This window comes from Dasypus novemcinctus, chromosome 17, assembly GCF_030445035.2.
Source record: "Dasypus novemcinctus isolate mDasNov1 chromosome 17, mDasNov1.1.hap2, whole genome shotgun sequence".
Classification (NCBI taxonomy): Eukaryota; Metazoa; Chordata; class Mammalia; order Cingulata; family Dasypodidae; genus Dasypus; species Dasypus novemcinctus.
In genome coordinates this window covers 52166959-52191004 of record NC_080689.1, presented here as the reverse complement: position 1 = coordinate 52191004, position 24046 = coordinate 52166959, and the positions used below count along the sequence as shown (strand labels likewise).

Sequence of the window (24046 nt, the reverse complement as noted above, 5' to 3'; positions counted from 1 at the left end):
CTGAGAAATACTGAAGAACTGTTGAGGTGATTACTCTCATCACCACCACATCAGCACTTACTGTTTTTTCAGATAAGAAATATGAACAATCCTTTTCTGTCAAATTCCTTCCCTACCTAGAAGCATATTAATCTTTAAGAAGCCATGAGGAATTATTTTCCAGTTCTCCTTTAAACAAGAAAGAAAATCAAGAAGTATGTGAAGTATGAACATATTTTGGAATTTTCATGATGAAAAAGAAGATATCTAATGATATACATAGCTTATATACCTTTGGGACTAGTAAATAATTTATATGCACATATGAACTTGAATTATACCAACTTATTAAATTAATTATGGCAGCTGGCGAATTTATGGTAGAATATTTTAAGAAATTGTAAAACTGATAATTTCTTAGCATAGTTTGATAAATCACTTAGTTTTTTAAGCATTTATATAAAATGGATACTATGGATACTCTTCTTTCTCAATTCAAAAATAACAACAACAACAAAAAAACCCTGTAATAACATAATGCTAATGATAACTTAAATCTGGAGTAATGTGGTGAATGCTTTTAGCACCTATCTGTCAGATAGCAGAGCATTTACAAAAGGGACTTTCTCTTTTCTCATTCCCATCCCAAAGGACAAAACAGATGTGGCAGTTTGCAAAGACAAATGAGAAACAAAAATATATAAGAAAGCAGAAGTGATAAACAACACACAAATTTCATTACTCTTCGTGATTAGTTCAGTTAAAAAGAGCAATAAATTTCATAATTAGATTTCCTTAGTGTGAATATATAGTATACTCAAGTACTCAGTAACTTATAAGTTATACCAAATACTTCATTAGAATACACTACTGAGCTGGTTCTCTGTATAAGATCTTTCTGAAGTCAACAACTTAAAAATGAGCCTTTAGAGCACTAAATTGTACTTGGTAACTCTGAGTACATTTAAAAGGATTTAAAACCCCCCTGAAGACTATTTTAACTGTAAAAAAACAATGAAAATATTTAGACAAACTGTACATATATATATTTAAATTATACCATTTAAATTATATATTTAAATTATACCATTAGAGAAAGCTATGCTTACAGACAAAAATTCAAGTTAAAACTTGTTCTTCCTGCTTCTGTCACATAGCTGTCCATCAAAAGCAGCTTTCTCCCTGCGGTCTATCAAATATTTCCCTCACAAATCAATTTTACACATGATCAGCCCATACCCCTACTGAGCTGAACCTCCCCGTTAATTAAGTGAAGAAATTACCATATATATTATATTAATGCAAACATCATTCAGCTAGTAATTCACGGCTGATCTGGATAATGGAAAGGTTGAACACCCATTAACCCAAGCCAACAAAATGGGTTGGCTGAGAAATTCTAGCAGGTCTCATGTGACTTTTCCCTCTAACTGCAGCTCTGCGGTATCTGCTATTGTAATAATTAAAATCCTCCCGGTAGATCAATACTGGAATCTCTTTATGGGAAGTGCCCTGATGGAAATGTCTCAAGGAAGCTGGGGCTGTGGAACTCTGAAAAATTCATTTTTTTTTATCTGACAATTATCACCACACTGCAGACTAATTCAACAGTGCACCCTTCTCACTCTGCTTTGAATGCACTGGAGATTGACATCTTAAAAAACCTAACATCTCATTTTAACAAATAAAGGCACTATTTCCACATACAGTTTGGAATTATCAGCAATCATGAAACCACACAAAAAATTAATATACATTAAGCACTTCATCTTCTGATGGCTTCCTCTGAGTTTCAGTTATCGCCGCCTTCTCCTCATTTCCTTTCTTTGTATCTTCCTGCATTGATCTCTGTCTTTTCATCTCTTAAAAAAGGGGGAAAGACATGTAAAATTATTATAAAGCTTGATATTTGTGTATTGAAATGTGGGTTTACATCATCAGCTTTTAAATATATATATTGTTAAATACTATTAAATCAGAAGATGGGAAAACATTTAAAAAAGTGCTCCTACCTGGTCTATTCTCAACATATTGACTGAAAGACTGAAGTTGAGTTTTCCTGACTGTAGAATCCTTGCTGAACACAACAGGATTTCTGAAACGTTCTGTTGCTTTTTGTAATCGTTCAGTCTGGAGATCTTTGGTGCCATTCTAGAAGTAAAACAATACATGATAAGAGAATCCTGACCTTGTAAACATATGATTACACATTAGTAAGGCAACTTTTACTGATTTAAGAAAACGCTGATTTTCAAAATTAGAAACTTTAGAAACTTTTTCAAAGAAAAATTATTTTGAAGCTCTCTGTACTACTCAACCTCAAGTTCTGTGGCCTGCAATCAAAACCTTTGTAGGGCACAGTTTAAATGGAGGATCACTCAATAACTTTGATTTATTAAACACTGTGAACTCTTAAGTGTCCTGATATGTATCATTTACAGGTCTTGTTGCCTCTGTTTATCCACCCCCTTCCCCCTCCAATATTCTGCCCTATCAGTTTGTAATGTCCTACAGACTTGTATGACAAGAAGAACTAGTTTCTAATTTTATGCCCATTGAGATAAACTACTAATGCTGGATGAAGGCTAAAAGGTAGGATTATAATACTACCCCACTGAACTCCATTTCATCAGCTGTAACTTTCCAAAGCCAGATTTGTAAGTAAGCCCTTTACAGCTAAGGAAACTACAATTATCTTTTCCAGAGCTTCCTATGTTAATACTGGTAACAAATTCAAATGGTTCTATCAACAAGAAATATCCCAAAAGACTGAACCACTGCAGTGTGTGGAAGCTGCAGATACCGAGGTGCTGTGTACCAAACAAATATTTCATTTTATACCTAATCTTTTATTATTTTTATTAAGTGTTTTGAAAGTAAATAGGGAAAGGCTAAGATGCATGACTAATAGCTAAGCCTGCTGAATGCTGAAACTGGTTATCAAAAGCTACCAAGACTTTGCCCTTCCTCTGCATTGAGACAATCAGTAATGAGGGAGTCCTCCAATGGCCTATTCTCTAGCCTCAAGGAGGCCTGGGATACAGAATCCTCAAGGGAAGGTAACAGTTTATCCTTTTCCATAAACACAGAATGCCTCATTTATAAATGTGTAAACTGCATTTTATTAAAAAAAAATAGCTGAAGCTTCAATAGAACAGATGGACTCTCTATATGTTTTTAGAAATACCGTTTTAAAAATCTTAACTAAAAAGATCTATACAAGGGCAAGCTATTTAAAGCACACCTTTTGTTGGAATAACTTTAAAAATTACTACATAAGAGCTTTTTGGAAAGGAAAAAATCATGTAAGCAGATGATTAAACCATAAAAATTAAAATATCTTTATTTCACTTTTTAAAAAAGTTATCTATCATTAACATCATTCTTATACTAGCTATGTAACTGAAAGAAACAATTTTGGCTTTTTTTTTAAGAAAAGTGTGAAATCTGATGTTTATCATAATAACTGCCCAATAGATTAAAACTCGTCTTTAACACAATAAACAAACACGCTAAATTTTTTTAGGCCAGGCAATATGCTAAAATATCAGTGCGATTAGCTGGCAAATCCCATCTTAAGGAACCTTTTTATGAGTAGGGACTTCTGCCACTTTACAAATGTATTCCTCTAAACCCACTAATTCAGTTAGCCTTTTCAATCCATTGTATTATTCTTAGGCCAGCTTCATTCTGCATTAAATCCACTGCGGAAAGCTAAATTGAACGCAAAAAATCAGACCTGATCCAGGCTTCCTTTTGTTCAAAGATAGAGACCAAAAGTCCTCTGGTGCTGCCACACACTTTCATCACCAATTTATAGAAACCGACAGTATAAGGGAAAAGCAATGAAAGTCATTGTTTTGGGACTTCAAAGAACCTCTGTATCAGGGGAAGGAAATCCTTTCAGTCAGCAAGGCAGTCCCCATAGTCTGCAGGTGGGTGAAAAGTTATACAGAACTGGAAGTGCCCTAAAGCCAGAGAAATATTAATAATACGGTGCAAGGAAAAGGGAAGAAGGGTTGGGTAGGGAAAATATAAAAAATCTAAATAGTAATTACAATAATGTTGTTGTTATTAGGGCATATTGACTAAAATCCAATACAAGGTAAGATTCATATTGGCACAAAACACATGCAAGTATCTTAAAAATTTAAATTCAATCATATCACTATCTTCAGTTGTGATGAATTTTTGTAAATAACATAAATTCTGGTTCCTCTAAGCAGGTAAAAGATTGTGGGTAATGGAAAAATGTTAGAATTTTCTTAGCAACATTTTTCTCTGCAAAAAGCACACATATAATGAAGTACAAAACAGTTTCTATATACCCCCTAGTTTTACCTGAAATATCTATTTAATCAATTTGAAGTAGTAGTTTCTCTGAAAATCAGTACATGAATACTGATTACCATATTGGATATTTAATACAAAATTTTATCCCTTAAGCTTAATGTGAAGAATTTAGTAAGAAATGGTTTGTAGGATTATACAGTGCTAGTAGAAACTAGAATACACAGATACCTTACCAAATGTTTTAAACAAATATGATTTACCTTATTGTCTTGCTTTGAGCTCTCATTTACAGCTTTCTGAGCAGCACTGGAGAATGAATTTGCCACTTGTGGCTGAGCTTCTAGGATCTTCTTTATCTTCATGTCCATCAATTTAGTGTTTTGTTCTGTTAAATATGCAAATATCTTGAATAACTAAGTAAGATGCATTTAGATGTGTCTATCAATTTTAGGTAACATCATAAAAATATTACTATATTTAAAAGAAAGAAGTAAAGGACATTAAGGTTATGAAGCAGCATATCAAATCTGATGCATATAGAATGCTTTATATATATAAATATATATATGATTTCCCCTCAAAATTATTCCCCTTAAAGAATATAGTTAATACCCCCATTAAAGACTATTTCAGTTATACAATAGTTAACAGTAGCTATGCTTACCTGAAAAATCTTTGTTTGTATATATTTATATAAGTAACTGCATAGGCTGAGCATAATAAAACAAGCTATTACAAATTTAAAACAGGGGATACACTGATTCTAAATTATATTATTTTACCATCTCAATTCATCTATTAAATTCATTTGTATAATACCATAGTAGAACAAGTTCTTAACATGATCCTAGACAATCATGTATGCACTGCTATAATCTAGTGTTTGTATGTATACATGTATAACCAGCATTGAAACAGGGTATATATTTACAAATATCTTTTTCACAAGAGAGATTATCGTATTTTTAGAATATGTTAAATATAGATAGAAATTTAAAATATGTCTATAAATTAAAATAAATAATTGCAAATTATTTCTAGCAAGTACATTTATCTTAATAAAAAACAGTTCAGGAATCAGTAGAAACACAAATAATTCTACTTAAGCAAATTCACTCAACTCTTCAATAAAACGATTGTAAAAGATGTGCCAACCATTTGGTGATATTTTTCATAAAGATTAATAACTTTTCTAATTATAAGAATCCTAATAAATGTTATTATAATTACTTTCATGCAAATTGGGCAGTTTATATTGCCAGGCTTCTTTTTTAAAAACAATATCAGATGAACTATGGTCAAATCAAGATAAAGATTAAACGATTTATTATGAAAACATTATGACATTTATACAAATATTGAAAAAATAATTTTGGGGAAAATAAAGCAGGGATAAAAATCATAATATATTCTAAGTGCTTCCAGATTTCAGTTTACATTCCTATGTCTTATTGTCATGAAATAAACCATAGATTTGAATTGGAAAGCCTGCCCTGAGTACACACCAACATTTATTGGCAGGCTTGAGAGCTGTAAACAATATATTTGTTAATGCCCAACAGGAAGACTAAGAAGTATTTTGTTTTTTTGGCATAAAATAGGAAGAGAGGTTTTTTTTTTGTGTGTGTGTGTGTTTTTAAAGGACTAAAGTCAAGCCTCTTTGGCCTAAAATTAACCCAACCTTTAAAATTATCCCATGAAGCTGCTATAACTGAAACTAGAAAATTACCTTCACCTCACCTAAGGAATGGCTCATTTGTCCTGCCATCATAATCTACGAGTAATTCAGGATATATGCATCACTCATTGTCACTCATCTTATACTTTCATATATTCAATGTTTAGGCTTCAATTCTGCACTTAATGGGTATTCTCATCAGTGGGATGATAGGGGTGGGGATGAGTAAGCAACAACAAAAATCATTTTCAAAAAGAAAAATCAAATCTACCTAACTTCTACAGTTATGAAGTTAAAGGGAGTTAATTTTTGGTTAAACAATGAAATTTTTTTCTTAAATATCAGCATACCCTTGGACTTGCGCAATTATAAATATACTGACCTCGATCTAGCCAAAGTATAATTTAATGTTGATCCATGAAGATGCTATTGGTAAAGAAAAAGGGTTTTTTGGCTGTTCCTTATGGTTTCTTCCAATGTTTCTTGGAGAAATTAAGGCACAATTTCAAATAGAGAAGAAACAAAGGAGGTAGCATTACAGGGGCATGCAAGGGCTAAGGAAAAGAATGTGTGCACTCATTCCCTTTAGCTTTTTACAGTAAAAGATAGAAACCAAGGAGGAGTGGGTATAGCTCAGTGGTTGAGTGCCTGTTTGCATGTATGAGGTCCCGGGTTCAACCTCCGGTACCTTCTTAAAAAAAAAAAAAGAAATTAAGGATTTTGCCTTCTTACCTTTAAGTCTAGAGAAATCATAAAATACTTTTATTGCCATAAGAATTCAATTCAATAAACATTTATGTAACCCTCATGTTTACAAAGCTTTGGGTTGTTACCACATACTGCTTAGCATATAAAAGCAATGCATATAGAATACACACCTATTAAAAACCATCACTAAGAATCTTTATCTTTTAAACTTAAAACAACTTATGAAGATCAATTACCAAAGTGATTTATTGATATAAGATTTATTTAAGAGTAGTATATATAAATGTTTCACCAAAATTTCTGTTTGAAATTAGCTGTATATATAAAATGACTTGTTAGTAGTAATATTTAAATATCTTAAGTGAACACAAAATTTGCAAAATAATATCATAACTAAGAATACTATCACTTCTAAACTAAGTTAGAAAATCTTATCCATAGTTCAGATTGACATTTGGGTATTGCATTGGTACTATGTCTATTAGACCTTATGACATTCATATCAAAATATTTAGGCTAGGAAGAAGGAAACCAATTATTGAATGCCTAAAACTGTCACACATAACATAAAATGTAAAAATGAATCTTAGGAATTAGAGAACACAAACCACAATTTGCTATTCCAATTTTATTGCTAATTTTAATATTAAACCTGAAATAAAATAAAAACATAAAATTAACAGAGGATGGCTTTAGCTAAATGATTTGTGAGGGCACGTGAAACTATAAAAAGAACTTATGATTATTACTGATAGAATAATAATAAAAATACAACCATAAAGCTAACCATGCAACAGGACACAAACATTTATAATTTAAAATTACCGGGAATATCAAGGTCATTTTCTAAGTTAGTAAGTTCATCTCCACCTCCTACAACAAAGCCTTCAGGAATCTCCTCGTTAGTATCTATCTCAATATTATCATTTTCATCTGTAGGAACATGTAGCAATAATGTTAGTATATTATTTCTACTTTTTATCAATTATCCAAAACACTACTAAGGAAAAACCAGAATGTTAATTACAGCTATTCAAATTCAGGTCTGACACAGATAAGGAAGTTAAAAAAATCAGTCCTAAGTGACTTCCACTATTGGATTAAATTTACATTGCACATTCATATATCAAAGATGAAATGTCACATCAAAACAGATGTAAAGATTTTGACAACTTATCATATGCTGCCCCTAAATCATGGAGCCCTCTAAATCCTTATATTTTAAAATGTAATCTATAATAATCTCTAATAGCAAACAAAATAAAGGTTTTATGATAAATTCAAATAACTGTAATACCATGTAGGATGGGTAGGTAGGATTATGGGGTAAAAATAAGTTTCAGTGCAAATTCAGGAGATGGAAAGACTATTCTTACCCAGTGATATGATGAATTGTACCTTAGAAGAGCTAACCTTCAAAATGGGTCTTGAGAAATGTACAAGATTCCAAAAGGTACAACTGAGGGAAGAGAATTACAGGCAGGACAGCAGGAAAGGGTAGGTTATGTTTAGAGAATGGCATAGTGTCCTATATGGCCCAAACACAATCTACTTAAAGAAAATAATGGGACATAACTTGAAAGGTAAGATTACAGAGACCCCTGACAACCAGACCCAGAAGTCTGAATTTTATTTGGTAGGTGTGATGGCTTATTTCATGTGTCAGCTTGGCTAGGTTATGGTGTATAGTTGTTTGGTCACGCAGGCACTGGCCTGATGGTGACTGTGAGGGTATTTCATGGAGACAGAAATCATTAGTTGATTGACTAATCAATCCACGGCTGATTACATCTACAATCAATACAGGAGATTGCCTTCAGCAATGAAAGAAATCTCATCCAATCAGTTGAAGACCTTAAAGGGAGAACTGAGGATTGCTGCAGTCTGCAAGAATTCATCTCCCCTTCAGCTGTCGAGTTTCTCCTGGGGAATTCACTGTCACCTTCGTCAGAGTTCCTAATTTGCAGCTCCTAAGGGGGAATTCATGGACACCACTGAATTCCTAACTTGTGGCCTTCCTTATAGAATTTGTACTTGCCAAGCCCCATGGTCACATGACTTAATTCTTAAAATAAATCTTTTAAAAAAATTATAATGAAGATTTATTATTGTTCTGATGTTCATTAGTTAACCTCCACCATACAGGCCATCTGATAATCATTGGCTTTTTTTTTTAAATTTTATTTTTTATTTATTTCTCTACCCTACCCTTCTCCCCCCCAGTTGTCTGCTCTCTGTGTCCATTTGCTCTGTGTTTTCTGTGTCCGCTTCTATTCTTGTCAGTGGCATCGGGAATCTGTGTCTCTTTTTGTTGCATCATCTTGCTGCATCAGTACTCCATGTGTGTAGCACCACTTCTGGGCAGGCTGCACTTTTTTCGCATGCAGTGGCTCTCCTTATGGGGTGCACTCCTTGTGTGGGGGGCTCCCCTACACGGGAGACACCCCTGCATGGCACAGCACTCCTTGCACACATCAGCACTTAGTGTGGGCCAGGCCACCACACATGGGTCAGGAGGCCCTGGGTTTGAACCCTGGACTTCCCATGTAGTACTCTATCAGTGGAGCCAAATCCACTTCCCTATAATAAATCTCTTAATATCTACTTACTTAGACACATATTTATACACATATGTGCCTGCATGCACACACAGCATGTCAGCTCTGTGTCTCTGGAAAGCCCTGACTAATATATAATATAGATTTTGGTACCAAGATTGGTTCTTGAGAAATAGAATCCTAATGATGAGATTTCTGACTTGGTTCTGGGATTTTGGGGGTTGGTTCTCTAATCTGATTAATTAAAAGGCACTAATGACTTTATTTCTAATGATCATGAGGGCATGGTTGAATTGGCAAAGAGACCCAAAAATCACCATTGGATACTGTTACTCAAATACCTGGGTGACAGGTATATGAGTTTTGTAGAGTTTTGTACAGTTAAAAAGTATAATGATATTGGCTGGTTGTTCCTAAATATGCTGGATACAGTTTTTAAAGAAAAGGATGAAGTCAGGGCTTCAAATTCCCAGCTCAAGCACTGCATGAAGGATGTGAAAGTTTCTACGTGCACCCTGAAAGAAACTCTTATTTCTTATAGCCATATACTTGAGATTTATGAAAACCAGACCCAGACTCTCATTGTGGGAATGGCTGAATTACAATGTAAATTGAATTCCCAATTTTGCCCGGTGTCTGCTGCAAAACACAACAATGATTCCATTGAATTGGAAGTGAAGATTGCCCCTGGCCACTTTAGGTTCCTCATGCCTCTGAATCAACAGGCCAAGAAGGGAATTACTGTTCTGGCTGGGTTAGTGGATTCTGACTATCAAGGGGAAATAGGACTGCCACCACACAATGCAGATAAAGAAGAGTCTGCTTGGAGTACAGGAGATCCCTTAGCGTGTCTTTTTGTTACATAAACTGTGAGTTTACAAAACAATCATGAATACCATACAGGATCCTCATATATTACCCTACCACCTATGCCTGGCATTGTTGTGGAACATTTGTTACAATGATGAAGGAACAAATATTACTGCTAAGTATAGTCCATATCTTATATTTGGTGTGTTTTTCCCACAAAATACCCTACTATTATTGCCATGTATTGGTATTGTATATTTGTTGTAGTTTATGAGAGAAATGTTCTCGTCATTCACCACTGGGGTCACTGTGTTAAACAATCCCATGCCTTGTAAAGCTCATCCAAAGTGTACATACTGTGGCTCTTGGTTTCATTAAAGTGTCTCTTAATACTGTCATGCCTATTAAATTCAATGAAAAACTCTAACAACTCAATCCAGGCAGGACTACTAATGGACCAGACTCTTCAGGAATGAAGGTTTGTGTTATCCACTAGGCAAAGAACCACAACAGCTGAAGTGCTACTGAGGGTAAAGGGAATATGGAATGGGTAATGGAAGAAGGTATGAGCTATAACCCCATGACCAGTTGCAGAAATGAGGACTGTAATGGTTATGAGTATTTCTCTCATTTTCTTAGGAATATGTTTGTACACACACACACACACACACACACACACATATATATATACACACACACATATATATAGTAAATATCTTTGCTTTTTTCCCTTCTCTTATCCCCTTATTTTATAACATAAGTTGTATTAACTTTAAATCCCAGTATATAAGTTATAGGATATCAAATTTGAGAATGAATGTTATTCAAGGGCTTGCATCCTTTTCTGGGGAAAGGGATAGTGCATTTCTGACTGACTATATAGTTGGATTATGTTTAGCAAAACATTTCTACATTATTTTCTTTATTTAGAGATTAAGTATGATTTAAGGAGATGTGTATGAGTGCCAAGTTGGCAAGGGGTTGACTGTGATGGTTAATTTTATGTGTCAACTTGACTATGTTATGGTATACAGTTGTTTGGTCAAGTAAGCACCGGCCTTATTGTGACTGTGAGGATATTTCATGAACAAAAATCATTAGTAAGTTGATTGCATCTATCAACAAAGGAGTCTGCCTTCAGCAGTAAAAGGAGTCTTCCCATTTAGTCAGCTGAGGGCCTTAAAGGGGTAACTGAGGATTTCAGCAGTCTGCAAGAAGAATTTCTACCTCTATTTCAGCCAGCTTCTCCAGGGAAACTCATTGTCACCTTCCTCAGAGTTCCCAACTTGCAGTTTCTCCTGGGGAATGCTGCCCCTATAGAATTTGGACTTGCCAATCCCATGGTTGTGTGAGCCAATTCCTAGAATAAATCTCTTAATATTTACATATTTATCTATTCTATCAGTTCTGATTCTCTGGAGAACTCTAATAGAGTAGGAATGGAGAGACACTGGTGTTTAACATGATCAGCACTGTGCTTTAGGAGATTAACAGGAGTGTTAAGCAGTGTTTAACCAAAGTGACTTACTGTAATCAGTTGTGAAGTACATATAAAATAATTAAAGTTTATGACTTTTATAAATTAGAGCAGCTTCAATGTTATGCCTGTAATATCATTCTTGCTTACATTCGGATATGCCTTCTCATATAAGAGAATAGGTGGTCTAGGGACTGTGTGTAGGAAAGAACTATGCAAAATTGCTGACCTAGATGTCAGACTGGAAAACAAAAAGACTGGAGGCAGGAAATGCAAGTTGAAGACTGCTGTAACTCCCAGGAGAACAGTAGGGAGAACATAACCTAGGACAGAATTAGGAGTGGCTATGATATAATTTGAAACTGACTGGGTGCTCTGTGGTGGGGAAGGGATACTGAGGAAAGGAAGGGTGAGGGAAAAGTCAAAATTGTCTTTCCAGCCTGAGAGTGACTAGAAGGACTATACTGCCATAAATATAAACAGCTAAGTTTGTTAATGTGCTTATATACGGGTACATTCACATTCTGATGACATGTGGAAAACTGTAGTTCCTTTTTTTTTTTTTAAAAGATTTACTTCTCTCCCCTTCTCCCCACCCCGGTTTGTCTGTTCTCTGTGTCTATTTGCTGTGCCTTCTTTGTCTGCTCTGTTGTCAGCGGCACGGGAGTCTGTGTTTCTTTTTGTTGCGTCATCTTGTTGTGTCAGCTCTCCGTGTGTGTGGCGCCATTCCTGGGCAGGCTGTACTTTCTTTTGCGCTGGGTGGCTCTCCTTACAGGATGCACTCCTTGTGTGTGGGGCTCCCCTACATGGGGGACACCCCTGCGTAGCAGGGCACTCCTTGTGCTCAACAGCACTGCGCATGGGCCAGCTTCACACGGGTCAAGGAGGCCTGGGGTTTGAATCGCTGACCTCCCATGTGGTAGATGGACGCCCTAACCACTGGGCCAAGTCTGCCGCCTGTTGCTCCTTTTAATCCACTTATAAATAGTATGGATTCCTATGTTATGTTAAACTGGTACCATTCATTTCATTTCCCAGCTAAATGAAATCTCGGTCTCTATTACCACTCACCACTATGGGATATCCCAGATGGGATATGCACAGAAGTATAAGCAAAAAGGGGATCCCAATAGGGTGATTAATAACACAGCAATAAGGCTAATCTTACAATATTTGCTCAGCGGGTTAACTTAATATTTATATATGTATTGCTAACCTTAGATAAAAGGATTACTATTTGGGAGGGCAAGAGTAAAAATTGATCTCCTATATGCTCAAGTCTTCTTAAGAATGGATTTCCACTTCTTTTCCATTCACTGACTTCAGTTTTACCATGAACCTTGAATTCTTTTCAACAGTTAATGTTGTACATTTCCTAACATTGTGAAAATGCTCTAAATGCATTCTAGCAGAACTAAAGTGCATATGTCTGTGTATGTGTATGCATGCACGCATGTATGTGTGTTTTAGAGACTGCAGTTTGAGAAGAATTTTTATGGTTAACCACATAAAAACCCAGCAGGTGAGCAAGGCAGAAAGTAACCTAGAGTTCTATTAAACAATAAAAGCTGGTTTGGAAGTATCACATGTATCATAGGTGCAGGAAAAGGTAAAAGGAGATGGGATATGTACAGAAGTATAAGCAAAAAGGGGATCCCAATAGGGTGATTAATAACACAGCAATAAGGCTAATCTTACAATATTTTTAAATTACAGATAAACTGAACAAGGAACCAGGAAAAGGACAACTCTGATGACAGTAAAAGAAGATTATTTGAAATTATTTCTTTAAAAGGCTGCAATGAAAACATATTCAGAAAAAATTCCTAATTTGATATTTTTTATTCTCAGCAAAGGTCCCCCTAACATTCATAACTTTTAAAGATATTATGTAGAATATAAACAAAAGATAGAAAAAGCTAGGCTGAAGATCCTAAGATGAGGTGATTCTGTTATTACACAAGAATTAGGCTATTTCTGATTGCAGTGGGATGCAACTGGTTTTTACAGTCTGCACTCCTTTGCCAGTGCTCACTTTACCTTTACTTTTTTGGTTGTTGAATGACACCAAATTCTGGTCTTCACTTTCCCTAGGAATCAAGTAGGGAAGATACCTATTCTTTGGGCTGAAACACTAGCAAAGTCTCTCTGCCTAATCTAGTCCTGGTTTGACCTCTAATGGGATTATGTTATAGAGACAGGTCCAATTACATAGTTGATCCATCCCATACCACTAATTAATTATTTTTTCATTCTTAGCCTTTCCAGAGTCTAGCATTGTTATCTGCTCTACTCATCACTGGAGAAAATATTAAAAGAGACTCCAGATGCCTCTCCATTCTATTATTACTGTATTCTGACATGGCTTTATGATGCTACAGGAAGATGGCATTAGTAGCTTTATGGCAGTTTATCTGGAGGAAATAAAATATATTGAAGGTATTGGGGTTTTCTAACATCCAGAGATATTAAACAGTAAAAACTTATAGGACTTACTTTAAAAATCTGGAATTTTTATTACATCAAAGAAATACATTTTGTTAATAAATTAAAACAAATTAATATATTATATAAATGTAGCTATGAGTAGCTACTGATACTAGTATAAAGCAATAGTATACAGTATAGAAGAGAAATAGTGTAGAAATTGCAAAAAGAATCCTAAATGATAGGAGTTAAAAAGGTAACATGAAGGATTTAACAAAAATATAAATATTCTGAGACCAGAAGGACAGATTCACAACTGTTTGGGGAACAAGCTTTCCAATTTTATGGAATGGAAGGTTAGATGCTAATGGCATTAGTTGGAATTCTCTACAAATGAAAGCTTTTAATATAAAGAACCCCTAGAAATAACAGTAATAAATATGAGTTTACTGTGAAAAAACTTATCATCAACCTAAAAATATCTTATCCATGTTTTAGTCCTCTAAGGTCTTATTCAAGTCATCACTAGCTACTCTTCAGGGTCATCTTAGTATTCTAAGATTAACTCAGGACAAGTGTGTGGCATGTTTTGGTTGATATATAGGCTATTTATCTTTAAATTTAAAAAGTTGAGCTTTCTTGAATACACTCTTCTTAAATCAAAATGTAAAAAGTTACAAATTAAAGATGTCCAAATTCAACACTAAGAGGTAAAATTAAACTTCTCTTTAATTATAAATATAATCCTTGTGTCCCAAAACAAGCTTAGAATAATCCCTGTAGATACTGAAGACTCTCTTGGAGTAAGAAGACTAAGAAACTGACATGGAATTAACTCATCTGAGTTACCCTGACAAGAATATTTTAATTGATATTTTGAAGTTCACTTTGAAGTATGGTAATTCAAATTATAATGGTAATATATTGAACAATAAGTTGTATCTACTGCATGAAAAATTCTTCCATGTAAGGACATCTTTAAAGCTACTTTTTAAAGATCTGGTTCAAAGTGAAAATCTTTTATTTCAAAGTTCCCCACCAAGAGGTCTTGTGATCTAGATGTTGAGGACTTGGCTGCATTTTTATTCACTCTTAATACAATTAATGAGGTATCATGGGATATCACAAACCAAAGATTGTATGGGTTTTTACTAAAGCATATTCTACTAAAGTATTTTTTAAACCACTAAAAATTATGCCAAAAAGTGGATTTGAAAAACATAAACAGTTATTTTCTGATTTGCTATACTTCACTTATGTTATCTGCAACATATAAATAGGTTAGAAACTTTATGTACTTGATGAAACATTTTGAAGTAAGAATAAAAAGTCTCCAAAGCTCTACTGCAGATTTCTGGGTTGTCTGTAGAATATGATACAAGATTCTTTAACTCACCTCCAGATGCCTTTGACCTTTCTTTCAACTTTTCTGCAGCCATTTCACTATAGCTGGGAAGTTCTGACATCTTCACTCCAGATCGAGCTTCTGCTATTAGCTGACGAGCTCTCTCTCTCAGCTGCCGACGTCGCTCTTCATCTTGCTGCTAAGATATATTGAACAGTTGCCAACTCAGTAATTGACAGAAATGCAATTTCATTTTCAATCTGATCATCATGATAGTAACTGGTTTACAGCATAGTGCTTGGCCCACATTATAAATAGGATGCTCTATATCAGTTGGATGTCACACGATTTTAAAAAGACATCCTAGAATCAGATTTTTAAAAACATTTACAAATTATTGTATTAAAATGTCCATTAACAATTCAAACTATCTTGTAAAGAAAACTTGGCAATATATATTTCTCAGAAAATATCAGGAACTACTATTAATAAAATAATCAGACTTCTTATAGAAAAGAGTGACAATACTGAAGACAATTTCAATTTTTATTTTTTAAGAATAGATTCAACTTGCTATTTTCTAATAAAGGCAAATAATACTGGCTAAAATACATCTTTGATAGCAGAAAATATGCAACACTATATTGATTAAATATAGGAAATGGGAAATTTTTTAGGGGCTGAAGTGGGGGTGGCAACAGTATATCAGTCACATTAATTTTGATTAAAAAACTATGAAAAATAACACATTGTTATTATTATTATTTTAAAGATTTATTTCTCTCCCCTTCCTGTTGCACCCCCCCCCCCCGTTGTCTGTTCTCTGTGTCTATTTGCTGCGTCTTCTTTGTCCACTTCTGTTGCTGTCAGCGGCATGGGAATCTGTGTTTCTTTTTGTTGCGTCATCTTATTGTGCCAGCTCTCCGTGAGTGCGGCGCCATTCCTGGACAGGCTGCATTTTCTTTCGTGCTGGGCGGCTCTCCTTATGGGGCGCACTCCTTGCGCGTGGGGCTCCCCTACGCGGGGGACACCCCTGCGTGGCACAGCACTCCTTGCGCACATCAGCACTGCGCATGGCCCAGCTCCACACGGGTCAAGGAGGCCCGGGGTTTGAACCGCGGACCTCCCATGTGGTAGACGGACGCCCTAACCACTGTCTGCAGCTTAACCCATTATTATTATAGTGATATAATATTTGGTAACTCTCCTTCCTCCTAGACTTATGCTGAGAAGAAAAAGTAAAACCTAATACGATTTCTGACATTTAAAACAACTTAAAACTACAGAAACTTAAATAGCTAAAGTTCCTCCTAAAAGAGGGTCATTACTATGAATCATGAATAATCAGTGTGCAATTGTTTTGTAACCTGGAAAGCATATAAAATAAGTTATTATCACAAAACAAAGCCTTTAATAATCTGGCTCCAATATATCTTTTCAAGGTTTTCTTGCCTGGGTTAATCTCCAAAAAACCTCACATCTATTTATACAGAATTGCTTACATCATGTAAACTTCATGCATCTGTGGCTTTGAATATGTCATTCCCTTTTCTTGGAATGTTCTTCTCTCATTTTATTTCACTCCTACTTATTCTTCAAGGTTCAGTTTAAAGTCACTAAACCTCCCTAACTATCCTTTCCTCTTGCCCATGTGGAATTAAAAGTTCTTTTCACTATGTTGATACAGTACCATGTGTGTTATATATATATATATATATATTTTTTTTTAAATCATACTTGTCAAATTATAACTCTGGCAGGTTCCTCCTACCCACTAGAATTAAGCTGCTTGAAGGCAAGAACTATATCTGATTTATTTTTGCATCTCTGGTCTTTAGTACACATGTTGGCACAACTCTAGGTGCTACATAGAAAATTCAAGCATGAATAACTTAACTGTTTATGTTCTCAAAAAGCTTACAATATAAAGGAAAAGATAAAATAGCTGTCATAAAGAGGTATAATCAAAATGTTGTATGAGTTCACATGAAAGAACATTTTTAATTGAGGGGCAAACAGAAGGAATTGTGGCAAAACTGGTTTCTCAATGGGGTCTGAAGAATGAATAGGATTTAGATGAGCAGAGATAGGGGTTGGTTATTAGGTGGGTCAGTATAGGAGAGACTGGGGTGCAGGAACAGTACAAAGATGTAGAATCAAGAAAGTACATTGGGGGAAAACATAACTTAATTTTCCAGATCATAGGGCAAAACAGTGACAGAAAAGACAACCCAAGAGAAATAAAGCTGGGTAGATAGGCTGTAGAAGGCCCTGTACAACAGAGTGAAATGCTGCTTTAATTTTATTCTAAAGATAGTGGTCCAACAAAAGATTTTTTTGGTGTGTGTGTACAGGGGAATGACCAACCAGAGGAGTATTTGATAAAGATTAATCTGGCAACAGTATAGTAGATATGTTGAAGTAGGGAACTAGAAGGGACTAGTTAGGAGGCCCTTTTAATAGTCCAAAGAAGCTGAAATGGAATCTAGGACTACAATGGAAGCAATGGGAATGGAAAGAGACAAGTTTTTTAAAAAATTAGAAGTGGAACTGGTATCTAATTATATATGGGAGAGAGGAAAAAAATATGTCAGAATAAGCTTGGGCAACTAGTAGAATTGTGGCACTCTAATAATGAGAATAAAAACATTAAAAGGAACATTCAAAGGGAGGAAGGGGTTGGCAGGACATTTAAGTAAAAATGTTAGTAGGTAGAAAAATGAAATCAATGCTAGGGTATGAGGTCAAGAACAGAGAAAGTTTTAGAATGATCAAACTCTAGGATTACATAGCCGATGGCTGAAGTTATGGAATATATCAAAGCACTTCCACTGTACAGATAAAGAAGGGCTACTGACCAAAACTAGGAAAACATCTATATTTAGATAGAGTAGGGAAAGGGGACAGAGAAAAAGGGAGAGGAGCAGTAGAACACTGATGTATCATGAAAATCAAAGTACAAGAGGCTGTTTAAAAAGGGAATAATCAAGTGAGAAGATCATGAGTATAAAAATTAAAGAAGGCAATCAAACTTGGTGAGCAATATTATAGGAGAGAGGGATAGAAATCAGATGGGTAGAGCTCAAGTCTACGTGATCCTTTCACAAATGTTGAGATGGCTAGAAATCATGAAAGCTGTTGATATTAATGGGGGTAGATAAATGGGATGTGTCAAATGGACACAGGGACATGCTTAAAATTCCCAGTGGACAAATTGGGACAAGTCCAGTATAAAAAAGAACAAAGAATGCAGTGCATTGATCAGTGAGATCACATATTGAATGAATGAAAATTCGGAGGATGGAAAAACTCATTTTTTGCCATCTGAGGGCAGCTTTTAAAATAACTTTCAAAAATTAGTAATGAAAAGAAAAGCAGCAAGCAATTACCTTGTCTTTCTAATAGGAAATGAATTTTAAGGTAACTAAATAGCACGAGTTATGAGTCACTAATAAATGAATAAAGAAGGAGAGAATTATAAAAACACCACTTTGCAAATTAGAATGAAATGACTGATTCTGGCAAGGATTATCAACTGTTATTAGCGCTCTTGGTAGAGATCTGATGGTAGATTCACATCATGCTGTTGTAGACTGCATTTTCCAAAGATTGCTGCAAAATTATCTTCCATTCTACATGCTCTTCTGCAATGTGACCTTGCTATTTCTTTATTGAGAGGTGGAGTCTATTTCCTTTCCCCTTGAATCTGAAGCCAGACTTAGTAATAAACAGAATGTGTAAGTGTTGCTGGTGATTTTCCAAGTTAGGTCAGAAAAGACCATGCCCCTTTTGCCTACTTCTCTTGAGATTTTTGCTTTCTATACTCTCTCTGGGAGCCCAGCTGTCATGCTCTGAGAAGCACAAGACACAGGTTGGTCTTCCAGTTGACAGTTCCAGCTATTTAGCCTTGAATCATCCCAGCCCTGGAGCTAGACATGTGAATGAAGAAATCTTCAGAAGATTTCAGCGTCAAGCCATTTTGAGTCATTCAAGTCATTTTAGCTGACAAAGCATCACCATTGTGCCCTGGTTGAAGTCCCTGATCTACACAGTCTGTAAGCATGACAAGACTTTTTTTTTTAAACATCACTAAGTTTGGGGTGTTTTGTAATTGGAACATATGCTTAAGCAACACCATGCAGATTTACTTCCTAGTTGCAAGGAGAAAACTTAATTGTAAATGGAGGGATAAAAATATTAACACCTAATCTAGCAGTCAGTCTTAGCATCACTAATGTCAGGTCAACTATATATGTGCTTTCTGACATGAAGCATATGAAGTGTACATCACTTATAATACTCTAGCCAAAATGTCTTAAGTGAATCTACTAACTTTTATATATAATTTCCAGTTTATCAGAAATATAGGGGATAGAGTAACATGATAAATCATACAATAAGGAAGCAACAAAACAAATCCAGAAAGTAGGATTTTCAGGCCAACCAGCACAGTCCCTTTTACAAGTCAATGTTACAAAAACAATCAAACACACAACAAATAAACAACCAAGCACCTCCACCTACAACAAAAGAGACTTAGCAACCAGAAGCAATGTAGATTTGTGGACTAGATACTGGTTTTGACAAACCAGCTGTAAAGGACTTTGTTGAGTCCTTTAGTGAAATCTGAATGTGATTATTAAATAAATGTGTGATTATTAAATAAGATGAAATGCAACTTGACTAAAAAATTAGGTTGTAGAATCGTGTATAAAGTAATGACCCAATTTTGTCATTTGGACAAAACAAAAAAATATACATATAAATATGTATGAATAGAAAGAGATTTGGAAGGATATATACAAAGTTGTCATGATGGAGTTCTCTGGATGTGGAAATGTGACTTTTTCTTTTCACTTTCACTTGTCTGCATTGTCTAATTTTCCATAACGCACATGCACTACTCCTATAATTTTTTTTTAAGACTCTTGACAGAAGGAAGAAAAAAAAGATGAAATGAAAAAAATCTTGGGAGATGGAAGGAAAGAGATGAGATGGTAAGTTTCTTGGGGGGGATGATACGTGGTAGGTGCAAAAGAAGAAAGAACAAGCTAATAGTCGAGAGAAATTTTCTTAGTATTTGGATACACAAACTTATTTGTAGGCAGAGGAGGAATAGGTAGTGGGCATGGTGAAACTGAAGATACAAGAATAATATACAAAAATCTTCAGTTCACTATCAATATTTCTAAACTTGGAAAATTTACTAGGAGTAAAAGGTAATGGTAATGGTGAGGATTCCTGATATTTCCCAAGGCTTTATGTTCCCAATACTTCATATGCCTTATTTTTAATTTTCATAGCCTCATTTTTACCAATGAGAATATTCAGGTTTAGAGTTACAAGGTCACACAGCCAGAATTCACATCAGGGCCAGGAGTCCTGCCCAGGTCTGTTTGATTCCAGAGCCCTTGCTCTTAATCACCAAACTATTTGATCTCAAAAGTATTAAATTACATGACAAAACTAAGGAAAATTGAGCTTGTACTAAACTTCTATCTTTCAAACTTAAGAAAAGTTAAGAGCACTAATAAAACCCATTATTTGATATGCCTCAGGCAACTAGGTTTTAAGTGAATTTCACTGTGTGAATAATTCTTGTAAAGCTGGAATGCTAAGATGAAATGGTCTTGGGTCATCTTAACTGAGTTAAAATGAAATAAACGATTCTAGCTTTCTGAATATAAAATGGGAACCTAACTTTTTTTTCTCACAAGCTATCATACCTCCATTCACAGCTCTCCAAAATACTTGCTTATCTGCAAATGTTCCTGAGAGCCTACAGAGAGTGCAATTTAAAGCAGACGTCATTAATAAAACAAACTCTAAATACTAATTAGAGACACTTTATCAATTTTCATGTAAATTGTTTGTTTGTACCTATTTGCCCATCATTGTTCTCTATACAATAGAAAAATGCAAATGAACAAATCAGAATGCAGCCCTACTGGGACTTTCTGTTTATAACCATTAGCCCAGAGGTGTGCTGTAATTCAATTCTCAAGTAGCAAGATTTAGCCTCATTAACAGACTGCAAGGGCAGGTTACAACTCATAAAACCCTATAGCAAACAAAGTTTATGGACACAGCACAACATCTTGAGCCTGATTGACAGAATTCTAGTTCCCTATCAGATTGCTTTGATTTACTTTTCCACTAATGTCCTAACACCACAGAGACAATTTTGCTTGGGCCTAGAGCTCTCTAGCGAGATGGCATATCTGCACTAGTTGTTTTCTTACCTTTAACTTCCTTAAGATAAAGAGAACGAATTGCAAAAATAAAAGTTAATTACTAAGGTCACAACAAAAAAGCTTTTAATTATAGCAATTAATTATGCAACCAATTTTTTATTGACAATATTAATTTCCTGTTTATTAATTTCTAGATTCATCATAAAATAACACTATTTCATTTTAATTTATATATATAGGCACCATTAAAAACTGGTTTGCATTAATATTTAAAGAGTGGATAGCATTTATGCATTTTTTGCCCAAAATAACCATATCATCCACATCCAATGAATACAATGACCACAAAGTAGTGATAATGATTGTTTCATTAGTTTTGTGTAGCATTCAGCACAAACTGCTCAAATATGTAGATAATGAATATGTCTGACAATGATGGTTGGCCTAAATCTCCCCAAGTACAGGAAATTTGTTTCTGCTATCTGTTTTGACCATTCTGCATTCAAAAGGAGGCCCATGGCTCTGGATCATCTGTTTACTATGCCTTCTAGGAAAAAAAAGTAATATTTTCACTGAGGTACAGAGACTTAGAAGACTACTGACTTAAAAAAAAAAGTACACTTGGAAAAATTCAATACTCAGGAAACCTAAATATCTTTCATTTACCTGCCTAGTCTAAAAGAACTTAAATAAATTGAAGTAGTTAGGCTTCTGTTTCTAAGAGTAAATCTGATGGCATTTAACTTTTTCTATATAGCATTATTTCGAAATAGACCAAGTTTTATAGAGGATAATCTAGCTTTTGAGAAAGATGGATATACTCTTTGGAAGATTTTATGGAAACTAAGTTTCTGGTAGGTCTTCATTTCCATGACCATCTTTTTTTTTTTTTACCAGTTATAACAAATTGTTGAATAAATAACAATTCCATGCCCTTTGCACAGTGTTTTCACATGTGTTCTCTCATTTATTCCTCACAAATTGGTGAGGTAGAAACTATCACCCCAATTTGATAGAAACTGAATTTCTCTTAAATATATTGCCCAAGGTCACATACCTTTAAATGGCATAGTAAGAATTAAAATCCTATCTAATACATATCTGGTGTTCAGAGTATTTTTCTGAGGCCGTTATCCTGAATCTTAGGAATTCCAGTTATTTACTTATACTTGGGACTATACAAATCAGGTTAAATTCCCCTTTGTGCTACTGAATGTAGAGAGGTGATGAGAAACTAGCTGTTTACATTCATTTAAAACTTAGGTTCCTGATGTTACCATTTAAGTTTTTAGAAAATTGTTGAATGTAGTATACTTAAGTCTTGCTTTTCTCTTTGCTAACATTGTCAGGATAGGGCAAAAGTCCTGTTCCAGTGTGTGTGTCCTGGGGGAACCCATATTTCCAGATAATGGATTTAAAATTCTCAAATATGGAAGATGGATCAGAATTAACCACTTTGGACATAAATTGAAAAAAAATGGTTAGCCCTTTCACAGCATGTCTTCAAGTTACAATTTTACTTATCATTCTGAAATGGTCTACAATCTGTAATAGATTGATACACAAGTAAAACTTGACAATTTAAGGACAGATTCTTCAAGAATAAGTAATGTAATTCCTTGTTTCCATTCCATAAAAACGTATTGGTATGCAATTTTTATATTTCACAGTTCACCGACATCTAGGCAAGCTTTCTTCCACTGCTTCAATGGTGCTACTTTTAATTTTATCCTCCTTAGTCGTAGTAATTAAAGTGATCAGCAGTGGCATCCCAGCGGCTTTGACACAGCTACAACCCCCTAGCAGACTTTTGCTTTTAAGGTGAAGGGAAAGAAAAAGACTAGAGTTTCATTTCACATAGAACAAGAAAATCAGGCTTCTCCAATCCTCAACTTTATTCAATTGTTCTTTCAGCAGCCTTTGGATCTTAAGAATCAAATAAAAATGGCTTCCATGGGGGTTCCTTTTCATACTTGCCGCAAATGTCACCGATTGACATTACTTTAGCCAAAAAAGTACGCCACGGATTTGTGAAGGCGAATTAGAACATAAGAAACTGTCTGTGTAGCTGCTAAGATCATTACCTCCTCAAGGGTATCTTTCATAACATTAGCTATTTTTATTCAGTCCACTGAAAAATATAGATTGTAAAACTTTAAAAATATATTTCGAATATGCAGTTTGCATCCTTACCATTTGTAAAATTGTGTTTATAAAAGAATGAAACACCCTATTTCCTTCAAAAAAACCCCACTCAATTCCACATCATTCAACTCGCTCAAAAAGACCATATCATGTGTTTACTTGTGTTATTTTCAGTGTTTCATACTGCTTTGTAATTGGACTTTTATTAACTGGACTAAATAAATTTTAACCCATTTAAAAATGGAAAAAAAACAAAAAACAGCTTTACTTAATTCTGCTAGTATTTCACAGGGTTCTGTTCTCAAAATGGTCCATGAAATTCCTCAATTTTGTAGTAGAACTAAGAAAAAGAACTTGACTGTCACCCTTTCATCATTAGACAGGAAGCAAGGCACTATTATTAGGCATTCAGAAAGGGAAAAAAGAATTCTG

General features: G+C 34.7%; 1 protein-coding gene across 18 annotated transcripts in view; it reads right to left on the bottom strand.

The window, feature by feature from the left end:
- EHBP1 (EH domain binding protein 1) overlaps nt 1-24046 on the bottom strand; it is a 524220-nt gene that overhangs the window by 47458 nt on the left and 452716 nt on the right. For 11 of the 18 annotated variants that reach the window (XM_058278659.2, XM_071208862.1, XM_058278647.1 and 8 more), the window contains 5 exons: nt 15327-15474; nt 7484-7591; nt 4533-4657; nt 1992-2130; nt 1735-1841 (listed from right to left, as the gene is read on the bottom strand). In XM_058278659.2, the coding sequence (XP_058134642.1) occupies nt 1735-1841; nt 1992-2130; nt 4533-4657; nt 7484-7591; nt 15327-15474 (627 nt within the window). The remainder of the gene's footprint in view (nt 1-1734; nt 1842-1991; nt 2131-4532; nt 4658-7483; nt 7592-15326; nt 15475-24046) is intronic. The other 7 variants (XM_058278652.2, XM_058278664.2, XM_058278655.2 and 4 more) reach the window with 1 other exon arrangement.